This window comes from Lathyrus oleraceus, chromosome 5 (genome assembly GCF_024323335.1).
Source record: "Lathyrus oleraceus cultivar Zhongwan6 chromosome 5, CAAS_Psat_ZW6_1.0, whole genome shotgun sequence".
In the NCBI taxonomy this organism is placed as follows: Eukaryota; Viridiplantae; Streptophyta; class Magnoliopsida; order Fabales; family Fabaceae; genus Lathyrus; species Lathyrus oleraceus.
In genome coordinates, this window is record NC_066583.1 from 242,420,477 (window position 1) to 242,436,580 (window position 16,104).

The window sequence follows — 16,104 nt, forward strand, 5'->3', positions numbered from 1 at the left end:
ATCTTCGTTCGCAACAACTCGTATTTGCAGAGTTTTCCAAATTAGGGTTAACTTTAGGAATTGGTAAACTTAAATTAAAGGATTTTGTCTGATTAAATAAAGGTAAATTTACAACAATTACATCTCAGGAAAATTACAACCATCTAAACAACGTAACAGCCACATAAGCACCGTTAATGACCACTGTACATTTTTGAAACGAATTCATAAAAAATGGTCAAGTTATAGACATTACGCATTAAAAGATTGACATGTAACAAAAAAAATCCTAAAAAACCAACCTGTTACAATTAAATATCATAAAGGACTACTTCTATTGGTGTAATTAAACATAAACTTTCAAATACATCAATGAAACCAACAATACACTTACTAAATGTACTAAATTAATACTTAGGAAATAAAATTATTTTTTCTCTTATTCTATTATTAATTGTTTGAATAATTATTTTAAAAGAAAACACAATTTATATAAATTTATTACACAAGAGGTAAAATCTGTAGAGTTCTTATTTATAAATAAGAATAAGGACATTAGACCAACTTCTGATTTCTTTATTTGGCATGTAATGACACAAATAAAACATTCTACATTTTTCACATCAGAATCAAAGCTTAACCATTGCCATTACTAATTATTTAAAACTATGAGATAGAATCTCTCAAGCTGAATCTTGTGCCTTGCAAACAGGTAAATCCTCTTGGAAATTTGGCCGCATTCTCAGGATCGGATTTCTTTCAAAGAAATTCACAGGCTTCAGGTCGAAACTTGCAGATACAGTAGGCATTATAGGGTAGTCCTCTTGACTTGGTACATGATGGAACCCTACTGTGTACCACAACACAATGTCCTTATTCTCAATTGGTCGATCCCTGCACATGAAAATATCATCGGTTTTATTCGGGACATGTATCAACTTTCGTCGTAATGTTCTATTCAGGACATGCTATTAGTTTTAGATTATATATCATTCAATATGAGACTCTAACCTGTTCGACCACACTTGAAGAGTATCATCGCCTCGGCTCTGGTAAACAAGTAATCCACCAGCCCATTGCTCACTTTTGTTATAAGGAGTAACCCATATTTGATTATTTGTAAAAGCTGCTCTCTTTTGAGCTTTATCTTCATGATCAAGTAAACTAGCTGCTGTAGCACCCGGAACCAATTTGTACCCAACAGGGTTCCCTAGCCTTGTTTTCTTCAAAGGGTTCACCACATGAAATTCAGATGGATCATATAGTTGAAGCTTTATTTGAGCATCTTTTTCTGTCTTAGCCACTTTTCTCACAGCTTTCAGGTAACTCTTTCTCGGCGACTCTCCTGGAGAGGTTTCTTCTTTCTTTATGTTTACCTTTATGAATGAATTGTCTGAGCCATCAATGTCCATGTCAAGGTAATATGTGATGTAATGATCATGGATTACGCCGATAATGTTTTCGCTTAAAAGTGTTCCGTAGAGATACTCTTGGTCTGGTACTTGGTTCATGTTCTCATAGGTTGTTCCTTTCACCATCAAGATACCACTTAGTCCAACCTACATCAGAAAAAAATTGATGTTAGCTTAATTATTGAATCTACAATGAGACAAAACATGTACCATCAATTTTGTCCAATTTTCTACTGATTAATACACTTTATAATTGAAAATGCAGTGCACACAGAACAAATCATTGAATAATGCTGGTAAACATTGAATCTCACATAAATTTGGCGTCATCGAATTAAATACTATATATGTCAAAGCATCGCGATGATTCGTTTATTTTATTGTACAGACTCCAAAACTATGCACATTATAGTCACTGGGGGTATCAATCTCAGATTCTCAGCACTATTCCCTAATAAAAATATTATTCAAACTAAATAAATTGGATTTTCATTACTAACCTTGGATCGGATTAGTCCATCGGTTTGAAACTCCCAATCGATGATATAGTCATAGTTTGCCACTGCTGCTGCCATTCTAACCACCAATGTTACCTTTGGCCTCACTTCTGTCACCTGCCACAAGAATAGCATAAACCCAAAATAAACAAGCCTAAGTATAAAAATGAAAATGACATTACATAGTAATTGAATCATGAGTATTGAAATTCTTACCTTCATGTCAGTGATTGGACACTCGGCATGACGCCAAGCAATGTCACCGGCATAACTCTCAAAAATGCAAATCATATTTGGTTGAACAAAGGGTGTTCCATCAGCAGAAGCAAATAGTCCATCCATGTAGTAAGCATTTCTTGGACAATCATTCAAAGGGTCTAAAGGCATCGCTTGCAAGCCAAATCCGTACTCACCAGCATCCATGTATGTCTTGAAATACCATGCATCAGTAGGGTCCATATAAGGCACAAAAAGTTCAGAAGTGAACCCTTTGTAGATAACATTTCTCATCTCTGATGTATCTGTATCTCTCACCTTGGCTTGAGAAATAATGATTCCGGCTCTAGGGTCAGGTTTCAAATGAAACTCCCAATTAGCCCATTTCACTATATGTCCATCAACTGTGAAGCTTGGACCTTTTGGTTGTTCCAATGATATCGGATTTATCAGGTAATTCATCTCTCCGTTGAGCTTCTGAACCGAGTAACGGTAATCAGTGTCGATACCATTTGCAACAGGAATGTTTACTCCATTATCTGTAATGGACACAACCTCCTTCTTATCCATATCAACCAACACGGTTAAACCTTCTATTGGTTTCATATAGAAGTTCACAGTTCCTTTGCTTGAGTAACACTGCACCTTAATCAAACGTCTATTCTCTTCGACCGGTGTTCCATACCACCCTGCAGCGAGTGGAAGGCATGACAGGTCTGATAAATTGACACCGCGTTTAATGATCGTGCGGTTGAACTCGCCGCTCTTCAACGGAACATCAAGTACACTTTGCATATCCTTGATTGTCATGGTAGGGTATCCAGAAGAAGGTGACCTTGTTTCATTTGTTACTTGGCTTCTGCTAAGGTCAACAATAAGAGTATGAGCAATACCTTTCACAAGTGCAACCACAGAAACTTTCCTAGGAAGTAGCGGTTGACCCTTTCTCCATTTGAGGACAAGTTCTTTCTCCGGTTCATCTAAAACAACGGAATTGAGAGTGTAACTGTTTGAGGACTTAAAGAGAGGGTGTGTAGCGAGAATCGTGCGAACCTCGTTGAATTCTTGGATGGTTAAAGGATCTAAAGGATGGCGAGGAACATCGGATTCGTGTCGCTGTTTTCGGTTATGAGTGGAGAATGTTGGTTTGTTGATTGGATTTGAAGATTGGAAACGGTTCTTAGAGGTACACCACCCAGAATAGACATTGCAGTCTAGAGCTTCCTTGTTAAGGAATGATGTTGGAAGGTGAAACCAGGTAAGAAGTAAAACTAGTGTTAAACCAAATGAAAGAACTAGGAACCTCAACATGTTTCTAGCATCCATGGACTATGGATATATAAACTTTCTCAACAAGTGATTTTGTATGAAAAATATTTAGAAAGATACTAAATAAAACAGAAGATCCTAGTTAAATAGTTACTCACTTTGTTTTGCGATGTTTTTCATGAGTTTCACCATGAAACATAAACCAGAGTCTGAGATTTAAAGATACAAATGTTGAGTGAGGAAGTGGTTGATGATACGGTTCTTGTTGTAATATGTGGTGAGCAATTTGAGACATTGATTACAACGTTAGCACTAGTAGTATATAGTATGATATTGGATTAGTGACGTGTTGAAGCACTAATATATATGAAAATAGTAAAATATTCAATGCATCATTTTGTCAGAAAATCTCTTACGTTTGGTTGGGTGAGGTGGAGGTCTAGTCATTTGTGAAAATGACTCACTCTGAATTCTGTTGGAATTAAGCTGTTGAAAGAATTAATATTTTGTGGATGTGCCAAAGAAATTTATATTTAATATTGTGATAATAATCCAAAGAGATGATGATCTCAATCTTTAGTCTCATCCATTGATAGATTGTAGGATAAAAGAGAGAATGAAGTGTGTGATTCTTTAGAACAAATGTACAAATATTTCGCCTTGTGGCTGTTAGAAAGCAATTGTCATTTACTTGGCTAGTCTTACAAGTAGCAACATGCATTAAGACCATCGACAATGACAAATTGGAAAAGGTTGAAAGAAAAGTTTTTAAATAGATTCTTTTCTCATATCAAATTTATGGAAGTTAAAGACAACTATTGTAGTATTCTTCCAAAAGCGCGTTTGAAACTCTTTGTGAAGTGTGGGAGAGGTACAAGTTCATCATGAGGAAATGCGTAAATCATGATTTTGATGATCTTACATAAATTCACATATCCATAAAAGGATTACAACCACAACCAAAATTGTTACTAGATGCTACCACAGGATTCTCTAATGTTAAAGAGCGCACAAGATGTAATTTCAATCATTAAAAGAATGATACTCAATGATTATCAAAGACAAAATAATATAAACCCTCCACAAATAAAAAATGATATTATGGAGTAGAATAGAAGTGATGCTATTCTCGCACATAACAAATTGTTGACATAAATAGTTGATGAGATGACAAAGCAGTTGTCTAAATTGCCACAATAATTAAAGAAGATACACGAATCACCACAAAAATACATATTGCATTCGATGAATTATGCAGTGGTAATCATCCAAATAGATTTTTCTTCCAACCGATGAAGAAGTCAATTATGTTGGCAATCAACAAAGAAACATCAAATTTACAACCCTATCAGCATTACACACAAGCACCTCCACAATATGAAAAATAATAAAGTTGAAGGACACACTCAACCACTTTATGCCGGTGTCTATTGTCAGCTAAAAGAATACTGAAGTTTCTATAAAAAACCTTGAGATGCAAGTCGACCAATTAACAAAACAATTGGTTGAGCAACAAAAAGACACATTAAATGCAAACACCAAAAAAAAATATCTAAAAGAATACTGAAGTTTCTATAAAAAACCTTGAGATGCAAGTCGACCAATTAACAAAACAATTGGTTGAGCAACAAAAAGACACATTAAATGCAAACACCAAAAAAAAATATAAAGAGCATTGTAATGTTGTTGTTATTGATAAAATCATTATTGTTAAGGGCGAGAAGAAAGAAAACTTAGACGGGTGACAAGAGAAAAAATGTGAAATTATTCAACAAATTCTATCCCAAAAGGAAGCACATTCTGATGTAGTCATGTTACATATATCCATAGGTGATATGGAAGTTGGAAGTGCATTCCTCAACATGGATACACGTGTAAATATAATATCATCGTAAGCGGTAAAGAAAATTGGTGACCAATAAATATAGCCAATTGTGACAACATTATAGAAGGCAAATAAAACATGCAAAATACCAATGAGAACAATCAAAGATGTTACAATCAAAATTTACAATTTCTCATTCTATGTAGATTTCACAGTGCTAAATATTGAGGCAGACCCAAAAATATCTCTTATTCTAGGAAGACCATTCATGAAAACTACAAGAATGCTGGTGAACATTGACACATGTAAAATGAAAGTCAGAATCAAATACCATGAGATATGTATTAAGGTAATTGACATTACGTAATGTTGATAACCGTCTACTAACGTTAAACAAATGCTTGTTGAGAGGCAACCCAATTTATTTTACAATCTTTTTAGATAGTCTTTTAAATTTTCTCAAAATCACAATTATGGAAGCAAGATTTAACAAAGAATGTAAGGCGTCTCGCTAAGCGCACCTTAGTACGGGCCAACACTCGCTTAGTGCACCCAATGCAAAATCACAAAGTCACTTCTCGCTTCGCCAAACTCTATTGGGCTAGCGAAGAACCATATTTTACAAAAATGTTGATAACCGTCTACTAACGTTAAACAAATGCTTGTTGGGAGGCAACCCAATTTATTTTACAATCTTTTTAGTTAGTCTTTTAAATTTTCTCAAAATCACAATTATGGAAGCAAGATGTAACAAAGAATGTAAGGCATCTCGCTAAGCGTACCTTAGTACGGGCCAACACTCGCTTAGTGCATCCAATGCAGAATCACAAAGTCACTTCTTGCTTCGCCAAACTCTGTTGGGCTAGCGAAGAACCATATTTTAAATTTTTTAAAAATTATGATTTCTCGCTTAGCTAGAGACTCGTTTTGGAACATTAGGAAACAAAGTCAAACTTTAAGTCACCCACTTCAAATACTTTCTCACATTCTCTTCATTATATCCTCACACGAAAAATCTTAAAGCAACCCTAGAGATGTGTTTCAAAAGATAAAAACACCAAATTCATTCTTTTTTTTATTCAGTTCAGAATTACTCAGGTATGTCATTTTACTTTCTGCATTATGTTTCAATGTTTATACACTTAGAACTTGGTTGAAGATTTAAAGATGATATAATTTCTTCATTATGTTAATTTGCTGTTGAGAAATAATACATGCATGTATACTTGAATTGATACATTAGGATGAACAATAGAGTTTTTGTGTATTGTAAACTTCTAGGTTGCTTTAGATAACATCCCTTTAAGTTTGACTATGATATGAAATGATTGCATGCCATGAAAAACATAGTCAAGAACATGCTAAACATTGAATTTCATCATCTTTGTTGAAACAACAAACATAGTGAAAAAAAGGAAGGCTTCAACTTTGTGTATTTAATCACTTTGCCTGATAAACTTTCAATTATTGTATGTTATTGATTAAATATTATAGATGGCTCCAAGAAAATCAATTGTCGAAAAAAAGGTAAGCCTTTGATAATGAATCATCTGGTACACTATATGATGACCACAAGTATATGAGTCACCTTCATGAAAAAATTTATACTAAATTTGAAAGCCACAACATGGTACATTAGTGGATAGTTGAGTCAAAAGACCGAGGTGATTATTCATATATTGTACAATAGATAAATGTTAGAGGTTGGAGTGTTCTATCACATCCTCTATAGCATCTTAACCTATACATTTTCAAGAAATTCTATGTCAATGCTAAGCCCACAAAAATACAGATACGGAAAGATTATCTTGGGTTCAAGGTCAAATGATTCCTTTTGACAAAGAAGCCATCCATGCGTATATTCAATATAATTATGTGGCTAATCCAAGAAATTTGAATTTGTTTGCTATCCAATTGGTTAAAGGTAACTTGGGCTATGGTCGCATCACAACTGATATATGCGAAGTTAGAAAAACCTATGAGTTGGGACGAGATGAGAGACCTATCCACTTCAAGAGGTTTGATTTAAATAGATAAGTCCAAATATGGATGACATTCCTCCTCCATAGCATTAATCCTAACAAGCATACTTCCTCTGCCACTTTATACACTGTGCAACTAATGACACTCTGTCATCATATAATTTTTACAAGCATTTTCGATTGATTTTAGTTGTTTTCAAGTCAATTTGATTTAATTTGAAGAAGAAAAAATGAATAATTAAATATGTGTAATAAGGAAGAAGAGTTGTGAAACTTAAAAGAAAAAGCAAAGAAAATAACATTTTGTCAGCGGAAAATTTGGGTGACCATCGTGGGCGTGAGTGGATGTCATCACAACGTGAAATGAATAGTATTGCGATCGTGATCCAAGATATGCCAGCGTATCATGGATGCAATGAGAGTGGTTGTGGCCATGATGGATACATATTTTGACGTATGTTTGGCTCTATAAAAGGAGAAAATGCAAATTTATGAGAGTTAGTGATAACTTCTCGGAAAGTGTATCGATAATGTCAAAGTAAAAAAAATCAAATCCATAGACACTGCCTTCAAGCAAGACACAATGTGTGCATTCTATAAAGACTAGTAAAAAGTGGGGTTTTCGAGTTTTAGTGAGAAAAATAAATAAACGAGTAAACATCATCACGAAAACGGTTAGGTTGTATTTTAGAATCCTTTATTCCTCTATTATTGATGTTTGATGCCCTGTATGAGTGATCTTATCACTATAACCCCACAACGAATTAACAAAATCATTATAGTCGATCCCTCATGAAATAACTCACTAACCACTACTCGGAGCTTTCTATCCCTAGTCTGTCAGCATAAGCAGGGTAAGGCGATGTATAGAACGTTAATTCTCCATGCTATTACTCGGGGTCTCCTATTCATATTCAACCAGCGTAAGTACAATGATTTCCCTAGGTACAACACATAGACTAATGGTCAGTATTCCATATATGCCCCAAATCAAATTAAAAGAGTATCTCACATAAAAAGAATTAAGAACAATAAGCAATTGAACGTCATTATAGATCAAAATGTTCATACAAAGCCAAATCAACATAGAATCCAACAATATTGAAATAAGTTCATCATAGCACAACTTAACCTAGAGGATCTTAGCTATTCATAATTTAAATAACAATACCACAATTGATAGATGCAAATAAAATATGAATTCCCTTGAAGTAATGGCCTCCATTGACTTCAAATGCTCTAAAAATCACTCTTTGTGCTCTAAAAATGATGATTTGCTCTCTCCAAATCGTAACCCTTGTGAAAGTGTAGAAAATCCCCTTTTATTAGATTCGGAATGGACCAGAGCACGTCAGAAAAGTCCAGAAAAAGTTATCATTGCGCACATGATGACTTGCATCGTGCGCGATGCAACTTTTATGGCCCTATTGCACGCGCGATACTGCGTGATGGTGCATGTGATTATTTTCGAAGTTGTACCCCTTTTTTTGCTCATTTTCACTCAAATTTTTACTAATTCCACAATCTTCACACTTAGCTATTTTTTCCTCATTCTCTAATCTTTCTTATTCATTTTGGCTCATCTTTCACTTGTTCCGATTCTTCGAGTAAATATATGCAATGAAGGACTATCATCAGTTATCAATTTTGGAGTTAGAAAGTGACGGCAAGGAGATCCAAGAGCTAAGGAAATTGGATTTTCAGTCATTGGAGACCAGATTAATCCTTGAGTTTCACATATCATTCTTCCAAATTCATTATATGAACCTTTATTAGTATGGGTAGTTAATTTTCTTCCGATTATGCCTTAGGAGATGAACCTATTGTTGAACGATATATCTTGTTTTTTTTATTTGTAGAAGTTGATATTATATTTTTTGTTGAATTCCTCTTTTTTTTAACGCTCTTTGCGTGTTGACGATTTCTCAAATTGATCTCAGGTTAGTAGAGATTACTAACCCTAACTCTATCAACTTGATCTAGAGTAATTGTTTATCTATATAATTGATTTAGGGATAAGAAATTATTAGTTGTGGCTAAAGAACTAACGAACATAAATTGTCTGATTTTACTATCCAACTCGCCTAAGGGATTAGGGAGTTGTAGTTTAAATTAGTGAATTATACACAAAAGAATTGAGTATAACGCTCTTGTTAATTCACCGTAATTTTGTAAAACCAACTTTACACAAATAAATGCAAATATCAACAATGAAATTAGGGGATTCAAATAAGACATAATCATCTTCTCCATTTGATATTTTCCTAACTTTTAAGTATTTTCAAATAATTGTTGTCAGGGATTGTTGAATAATTTCAAAAAGGCAATTTTTGTGCTACATTTTTTATTTCAATTTTAATTTAATATTATTTCGTTATTTTTGTTTTTAATTTCTACTCTTATTCAGTTTTCGTTTGGTGCAGTGCTACCGAGGTGTTGTTTGTTTATTTATTCGAAGTTCGAGTTCAACACTGATACTATTGTATTATGAAATTGAAAGATATCAAGAGAAATTCATTTAGTGAAAAGAGAATGCAAAAAGCTAAAGAGTATCTAGAAGAAGAGATATAAGAGATGTCTAATCCACTGAGATAAACAATGGGAGACTACTATCGAAGGCCTGATGCTGGACACATTTCATTGGAGTTTCAACTTCCAAACCCCGTTACTTTTGACATCAACAAATTTGTGCTTTCATATTTGAGAGATAATCTATTCGACAAACAAGCCATGAAAGATCCTTAGGAGTATCTGGCTCGTTTTTATATGACATATTCGATGTGCAATTTGAATGATGTGACTGATGATCAGATTAAATTACAGTTGTTTGGTTTCTCTATAATAGGTCAAGCAAAAGATTGGTTCCAAAGATTAGAGCATATGTGTTGACTATCGAAGGTTGAATCAAGCTACTCAGAAGGATCATTTTCCATTACCTTTCATGGATCAAATGTTAGAAAGGCTAGGGGGCCAAGCTTACTATTGCTTCATATGTGGGTATTCAGGATACAAACAAATTGTTGTAGGTCCCACTGATCAAGAGAAAATCGTTTTTACTTGTCCTTTTAGAGTGTTTGCTTATTGCATGACACCTTTTTGATTTAGGCAATGCTCCAACCACTTTTCAAAGGTGCATGTTTTCAATGTTTTATTATAAGATTGAAAACTCCATTGAGGTATTTATGAATGACTTTCCTGTATTTGGTACTGATTTCAATAAATGCCTTGATCACTTTAATGTTGTTTTGAAGAGATGTGCTGAAACATACCTAATTTTAAACTGGAAAAAAATACCATTTTATGGTAACTGAAGGTATTGTTTTAGGACACAAAATTTAATAAAAAAGTATTGAGATATACCATTCTAAGATAAATTTCATTGAAAAACTACCCTCTCCCATTAATGTGAAAAATAGTGATAATTTTTCTAAGACATGTCGATTTCTACCAATGGTTCATAAAACACTTCTCAAAGATTTTAAAACCACTTTGCAACCACCTCCTAGTGAAAGAAAATGATTTTGAGTTTGATGCTGAATGTTTGAAATATTTTTCTATTATTAAAGACAAGTTGGTCACTACATCTGTAATCGTCACTCCAAATTGGAGACTTCCCTTTGAATTGACGTGCCATGCGAGTGATTACACACTAGGAGTAGTTCTTGCCCAACGTCACGAGAAAATTTTCCATGCAATCTATTATGCTAGCAAGTTTTAAATGAAAATCATGTGAATTAGACCACCACTGAAAAAGAGTTACTAGCTGTGTTATTTACATTAGAAAATATTTGGCCTTATCTAATTGGTTCAAAAGTTGTTATTTTCATAAATCATGCAGTATTAAAGTATCATTTCACCAAAGGAGATTATAAGCCAAGATTACTCAGATGGATATTTTTGTTGCAAGAGTTTTCCTTGGAAATCAAGGATAAAAGAGTGTGGAACATGTAGTAGCTGATCAACTCTCTAGGTTGGACGATAATGAAGTGACTAAGAAGAAGAAGAACATTATCCATAAATTTTTGGACGAGCACTCAATGGACATCAATGAAAGATCTTGGTTTGTTGATATGGCTAACTACAAAGCTACAAAAATGTGCTTGAAGACTGCACATGGCAACAAAAGAAGCATTTTTACAAAGAGGCTAATTGTTATTTGTGGTATGAGCCATATTTGTTTAAGATTAGTCCTAATGGAATAATTTGTAGACGTGTTCCAGGTGAAGAGGTGAGAAGTATTATGTGGCACTATCATTTCTCAGCTTATGGAGGCCACCATAATGGCGAAAGAACTACAACTAAGGTGCTCCAAAGTGGCTTTTGGTGGCCAATTATGTTTAAAAATTGTAAGTTATATGTTCAAAAATGTCTTGAATGCCAGAAAACTGGTTATATCTCTAAAAGGGACAAAATTCCCCTAAATGGTCTGTTAGAAGTAGAACCCTTTGATTGTTGGAGAATTGACTGCATGGGTCCTTTCTCACCATCCAATTCTCTTCCTTACATTCTTATTTTTGTTGATTATGTCACAAAATGGATCGAAGGCATTGCTTGTACTGCTAATGATGCCCACATTGTTTGTAAATTATTGAAAAATAATGTTTTTACCAGGTCGGAGTCCCTAGAGTCTTGATCGATGATGAGGGACGCACTTCTGCAAAAAGTATTTGGAAGGTGTTCTTGCAAAGTATAAATAAAATACAAAGTCTTCACACCTTTCCATCCATAACTTGTGGCCAAGCAGAGGTATCCAACAAGAATTTGAAACAAATTTTAGAAAAGATAATTGTTGCATCACATAAGGATTAGTCCAAGAAGATATATGACACTCTTTGGGCGTATAAGACAAATTTTAAGACTCACCTAGAACTATTTCCGTACCAACTGGTTTATGGGAAATCATGTCACATACTGGTCGAGCTAGAACACAAGGGTTATTGGGCGCTGGAATTTTTAGTTTTGATGAGAAAGCAACTAGGAAGAAAAGATTGTTGAAACTATATGCGTTGGAAGAGATAAAACGTTAAGCTTATGAGAACAATGTGATCTACAAAGAGATAACAAAAAGGTATCATGATAAGAACTTGGTGAAAAAATACTTTCAGCTAGGACAAAAGGTTTTACTCTATAACTCTGTGACTTATTTTTATAACCATACCCTTAATGCTTATTTGAGTATGCCCTTAAAGGTTTTTTATGTATTGTTAAATCACGCATTTAAGGACTTTTTTTGTATTTTATCTTTTGGGGATTAATCAAAAGGTGGGCCTGCATGCCCTTTCTTATTTACTTTGTGTGAACTATATTAGAATACCTTGGACAAGTTGTGATCTTGGATGATAATAGTGTTTCCTCTTGGGCGATAAGGATTCCTCCATGAGGATCCAACATATGTGATCGCCTATATGAGTGGCAAGGATTCCTCCATGAGGATCCAACATGTGTGATTGCCTCTATGGGCAATAAGGATTCCTCCACGAGGATCCATCATATGTGTTCGTCTTTATGGGAGACAAGGATTACTCCATGAGGATCTAACGTGTATGATTGCCTCTATGGGGAAGTTTCGATAAGGTTCCCTTTCAATCTTTAGTTCCTGCAAAAAAAAACTACATTATAAAAATGATAGGATAACATGAGGTGCCTCATTAAAAACCCCTAGGCCTTGTTATGAACGCATGGGAAAGAGTTTTCCCCATATAACAAAGAATGTCATAAGAATATAACCAAACAAATGACAGACATGACATGTGAAATTAAACATAGCATGGTTTAACGCCTAAAATAATTAGTGGTTTTTAACAAGCATCTTCTTTAGCCTCCTTCACGTTTTTATGCCGTAGGGTTAACAAATATTCATCTTTGGGAGTTACCACTTATGGCTCGACCTCCAATTTCATGTCTATAATGTTCACTCCCTATGCATACTTTTGTTAGGCATGAACCACGACCGTAGTCTTCTTTAGCTTTAGGTTATCTATGTAACACTTTCGGGCGATCTCTTCATCCCATTGTATAACCCTAACTCGTTCCTCTGGGGTTGGGTATTTCATGCAAAAATACATTGTAGATAGAGCAACTTCAAGATGGTTAAAATTAGGTCACCCTATAATCATGTTATATGAGGAAGGTGCATCAATAACCATATATCTTACCTTGATTGCCTGCACTTACTCGTCTGAGAATCCTACCAATGATCCTGTGAAGGCTTTGAGACCGTCCATGTACAAGAAGATTTTTTCAAAGGCGTCCCAATAAAGGATATCTACAAAGTTTCCTTGTACTAGAAGAATAATTGTCATATGGATGGATGTGTGATGCGTCCCTTTTAGAGAAAGTGATATGAGATTCCAAAACTCCATTATTTCTCGAGTCAAGATTCACGGATGAGCCCTCAATGGTTAGAATTTGGTGAGGCTATCTCATGCGCGCATAACTACTCTCCATACCCCGACAAATCCTCCTGTTATGGTATTAAGGGTGTGGCACACAGTTATGTCCTTACCCTTTTGCCTTGTTCCTTTCCCTTTTGGGTTTGGTACTCCTATAAGCATGTCTCCCATAAGAGCTAGATATGTCTGGCATCTAGGCGATATCACCCTTAACATATTTCTTTAAATGAGCCTATTATATTAGACATTTTATTTCCTTTTTTAGTTGGTAGCAGTCTTCAGTGTGGTGCCCTTTGACCTTGTGAAACTTGCATCATCTTCTGGGATCAAGCCCTATGGCATTTGATTTGGGTATTGGTGGAAGTGGAATGTCATGCGTATGAAGGAGTTCACGACATATTTTTCCTGACGAGTGTTTAAGGGGTTGAAGCCCTTTGTAGATTTTTCTCTTTCTTTGAACGTTACAGTATCTCTGCTGGGCGAGTTATGATGGCTCTTCTGTGACTACTGTGAGTTATCAGGGTTGTTAGCTTTACACTCGTTGACATCTCTAGCCTTCTTTTCGTAGTTGATTTCCTCACCCTTTATATAGAATTTTTCCAGTGTCACCACTTATGCCAAGGAAGTTAATGACCTCTAGGCGAATAATTCATTAAAATGCTAAAATGTCATGCCCTCCATTTTGGAGCGCTCCCACAAACATTTCCTGGTTGAGGTGAACGACCTTGATAATTTCCTGGTTGAGGTGAACGACCTTGATAATTTCATTGTTGAAGCAGGTAAGATATTCTCTTAGAGATTCAGAAGGGCCTTGGAAAATGTTAAAAAGGTCGATGGTACATATTTTTCTATGCCTACTTGCTACAAACTAATGGACTTGTTTCTTCAGTAGGTCATGGTATATGATGACTCGGAGTCGTGGCAGGGCCATATACCGTCTTAATGTTGCATATTTGAAGGTGCCAGAGAGAAGTTTGCATTTCAATGAATCAGAGGCTCAAATAATTTCCATTTGTGTGTTGGTGGAAGAGACGTGCTCATATGGGTCGTTGCGTCCATCAAACTTGGCCAATAAGAGCAACTCGAAGTTCTCTAACACCGATGCTCCCATATCTCATCTGAGAGAAGTTGGGGTCTAGGATTTCAGTCTCCTTTGGAGGGTCTGCCTCCTACTGACGTTGTTGTATATGGAGGATGTTATCATCCAAATTTTGATTCTGACGATGTAAGTCATCCATGACATCACGCGTCTTTTCCATGGCATCCGCATCTCCATCGGACTCACTATTAGTAGAGTTACTACCTTCTTATTTACCATGATGGATATATGAGTTGGATATGAGGATAAGAATCTAGTTGAATGTTGTGATGGTGACCTATGTTAGTTTTACTGGGGATCGCCACAGCGGATGCCAGTTGTACTTGCTAAAAGTATAATATTTGACAACCCCTATTGGTTAATGGTTGTCAAAGGTTTTAAGAATTATTGTGGTGCTAGAGCAAGCTCACGTAGGAATGTGAGAAGCTTTTTTTATGGTCTTTGCAAAGAAAATTGAATGTCCTTCTCAACCTCATGGTTGAGGTATTTATTGGAATCTCTTGGGTCTGAATCTTAGGTTCCTAGAAATTAATACCCACTCTCAGTGGCGTGGGAAGCGGGCAATCATCTTCCCTATTATTTTGGAGAACGTAACTTCCACCTTTTTAGTTCCTCTGTCATACCGTTAGGGATACAGGCACATCATTATCATGTTTGTGTATAAAGGTGAGTGATATAGAAAATGGGTGCCATAATCGAATAACAGACACTCGTTCCAATAAGTGGGCGGCTAAAATACTGACAGGAACGATATTTTACGTCGCCTCTCTTTAGAGAACTCTCTACACTATCTTTTGTAGGCCTTTTAAGAATATACTAGTACATAATTAATGACGACAATTTTTTGCAAAATACTTCCTCATTTCCATTTTAAGCGTCGCTCATTTGAAAATTTTATATTTCTTTTTAATTATCGTTTTCAAAGTTCAATAATATCGATTATATCTTTGTCAAAATCACTCAAGCTATTTATCATGGAGTAAGAAAATAAATAAATTGAGATAATGAATAATTAAAGATATTATAAATAAAATGAAAATTGTTCATTAAAAATTAACAACAATTATTTGTACAAAATTTAAAAATAACAATTAAAAAGGAATGGAGAAAATCATTTATGGAAATAGTAATATACAAATATTCAAATTAAGACGATTCTTCTTTTAAGATATTTAAAACCGAAAATTTGTAAAACAATCAAACATGGTTAATTTTCATACAAAAATAAAGTCTTAGTCTATGCAAAATTCCTAAACTACGAAAGAGTAGGAAATGAAACCATTAAAATCACTAATCCAAAAGCATAATTGGTTAACAAACCAAAAGAGAAAACACTCTGGTCATGTGCACATTTTTCCTCTCCCACCTTTCACTCTCCACCATCCAATCCACAAACTAAAAATATAAACAAAAATTCAATCTCCATTCTCTTT

The 16,104-nt window shown here is 34.9% G+C and overlaps 1 protein-coding gene across 1 annotated transcript; it reads right to left on the minus strand.

Annotated features, from left to right (window-relative positions):
* Positions 1 to 534: 534 nt before the first annotated feature.
* On the minus strand, positions 535 to 3,700 carry LOC127083439 (amine oxidase [copper-containing] gamma 2). The gene is made up of 4 exons (XM_051023753.1): positions 2,105 to 3,700; positions 1,892 to 2,005; positions 991 to 1,538; positions 535 to 873 (listed from the first exon to the last, which is right to left on the minus strand). The coding sequence occupies exons 1-4, from the start codon at positions 3,428 to 3,430 to the stop codon at positions 663 to 665; spliced, it is 2,199 nt and encodes a 732-aa protein (XP_050879710.1). The 5' UTR covers positions 3,431 to 3,700; the 3' UTR covers positions 535 to 662.
* Between the last annotated feature and the right edge of the window lie 12,404 nt (positions 3,701 to 16,104).

What these genes read in the sequence shown, in the direction of transcription:
- LOC127083439 (XM_051023753.1), bottom strand. Translation starts at nt 3,430, where the DNA reads ATGGATGCTAGAAACATGTTGAGGTTCCTAGTTCTTTCATTTGGTTTA. An exon ending in GTCCAATCACTGACATGAAG is followed by an intron (nt 2,006 to 2,104) that starts GTAAGAATTTCA and finishes TTCTTGTGGCAG; the next exon opens with GTGACAGAAGTGAGGCCAAA. An exon ending in ATGGACTAATCCGATCCAAG is followed by an intron (nt 1,539 to 1,891) that starts GTTAGTAATGAA and finishes TTTCTGATGTAG; the next exon opens with GTTGGACTAAGTGGTATCTT.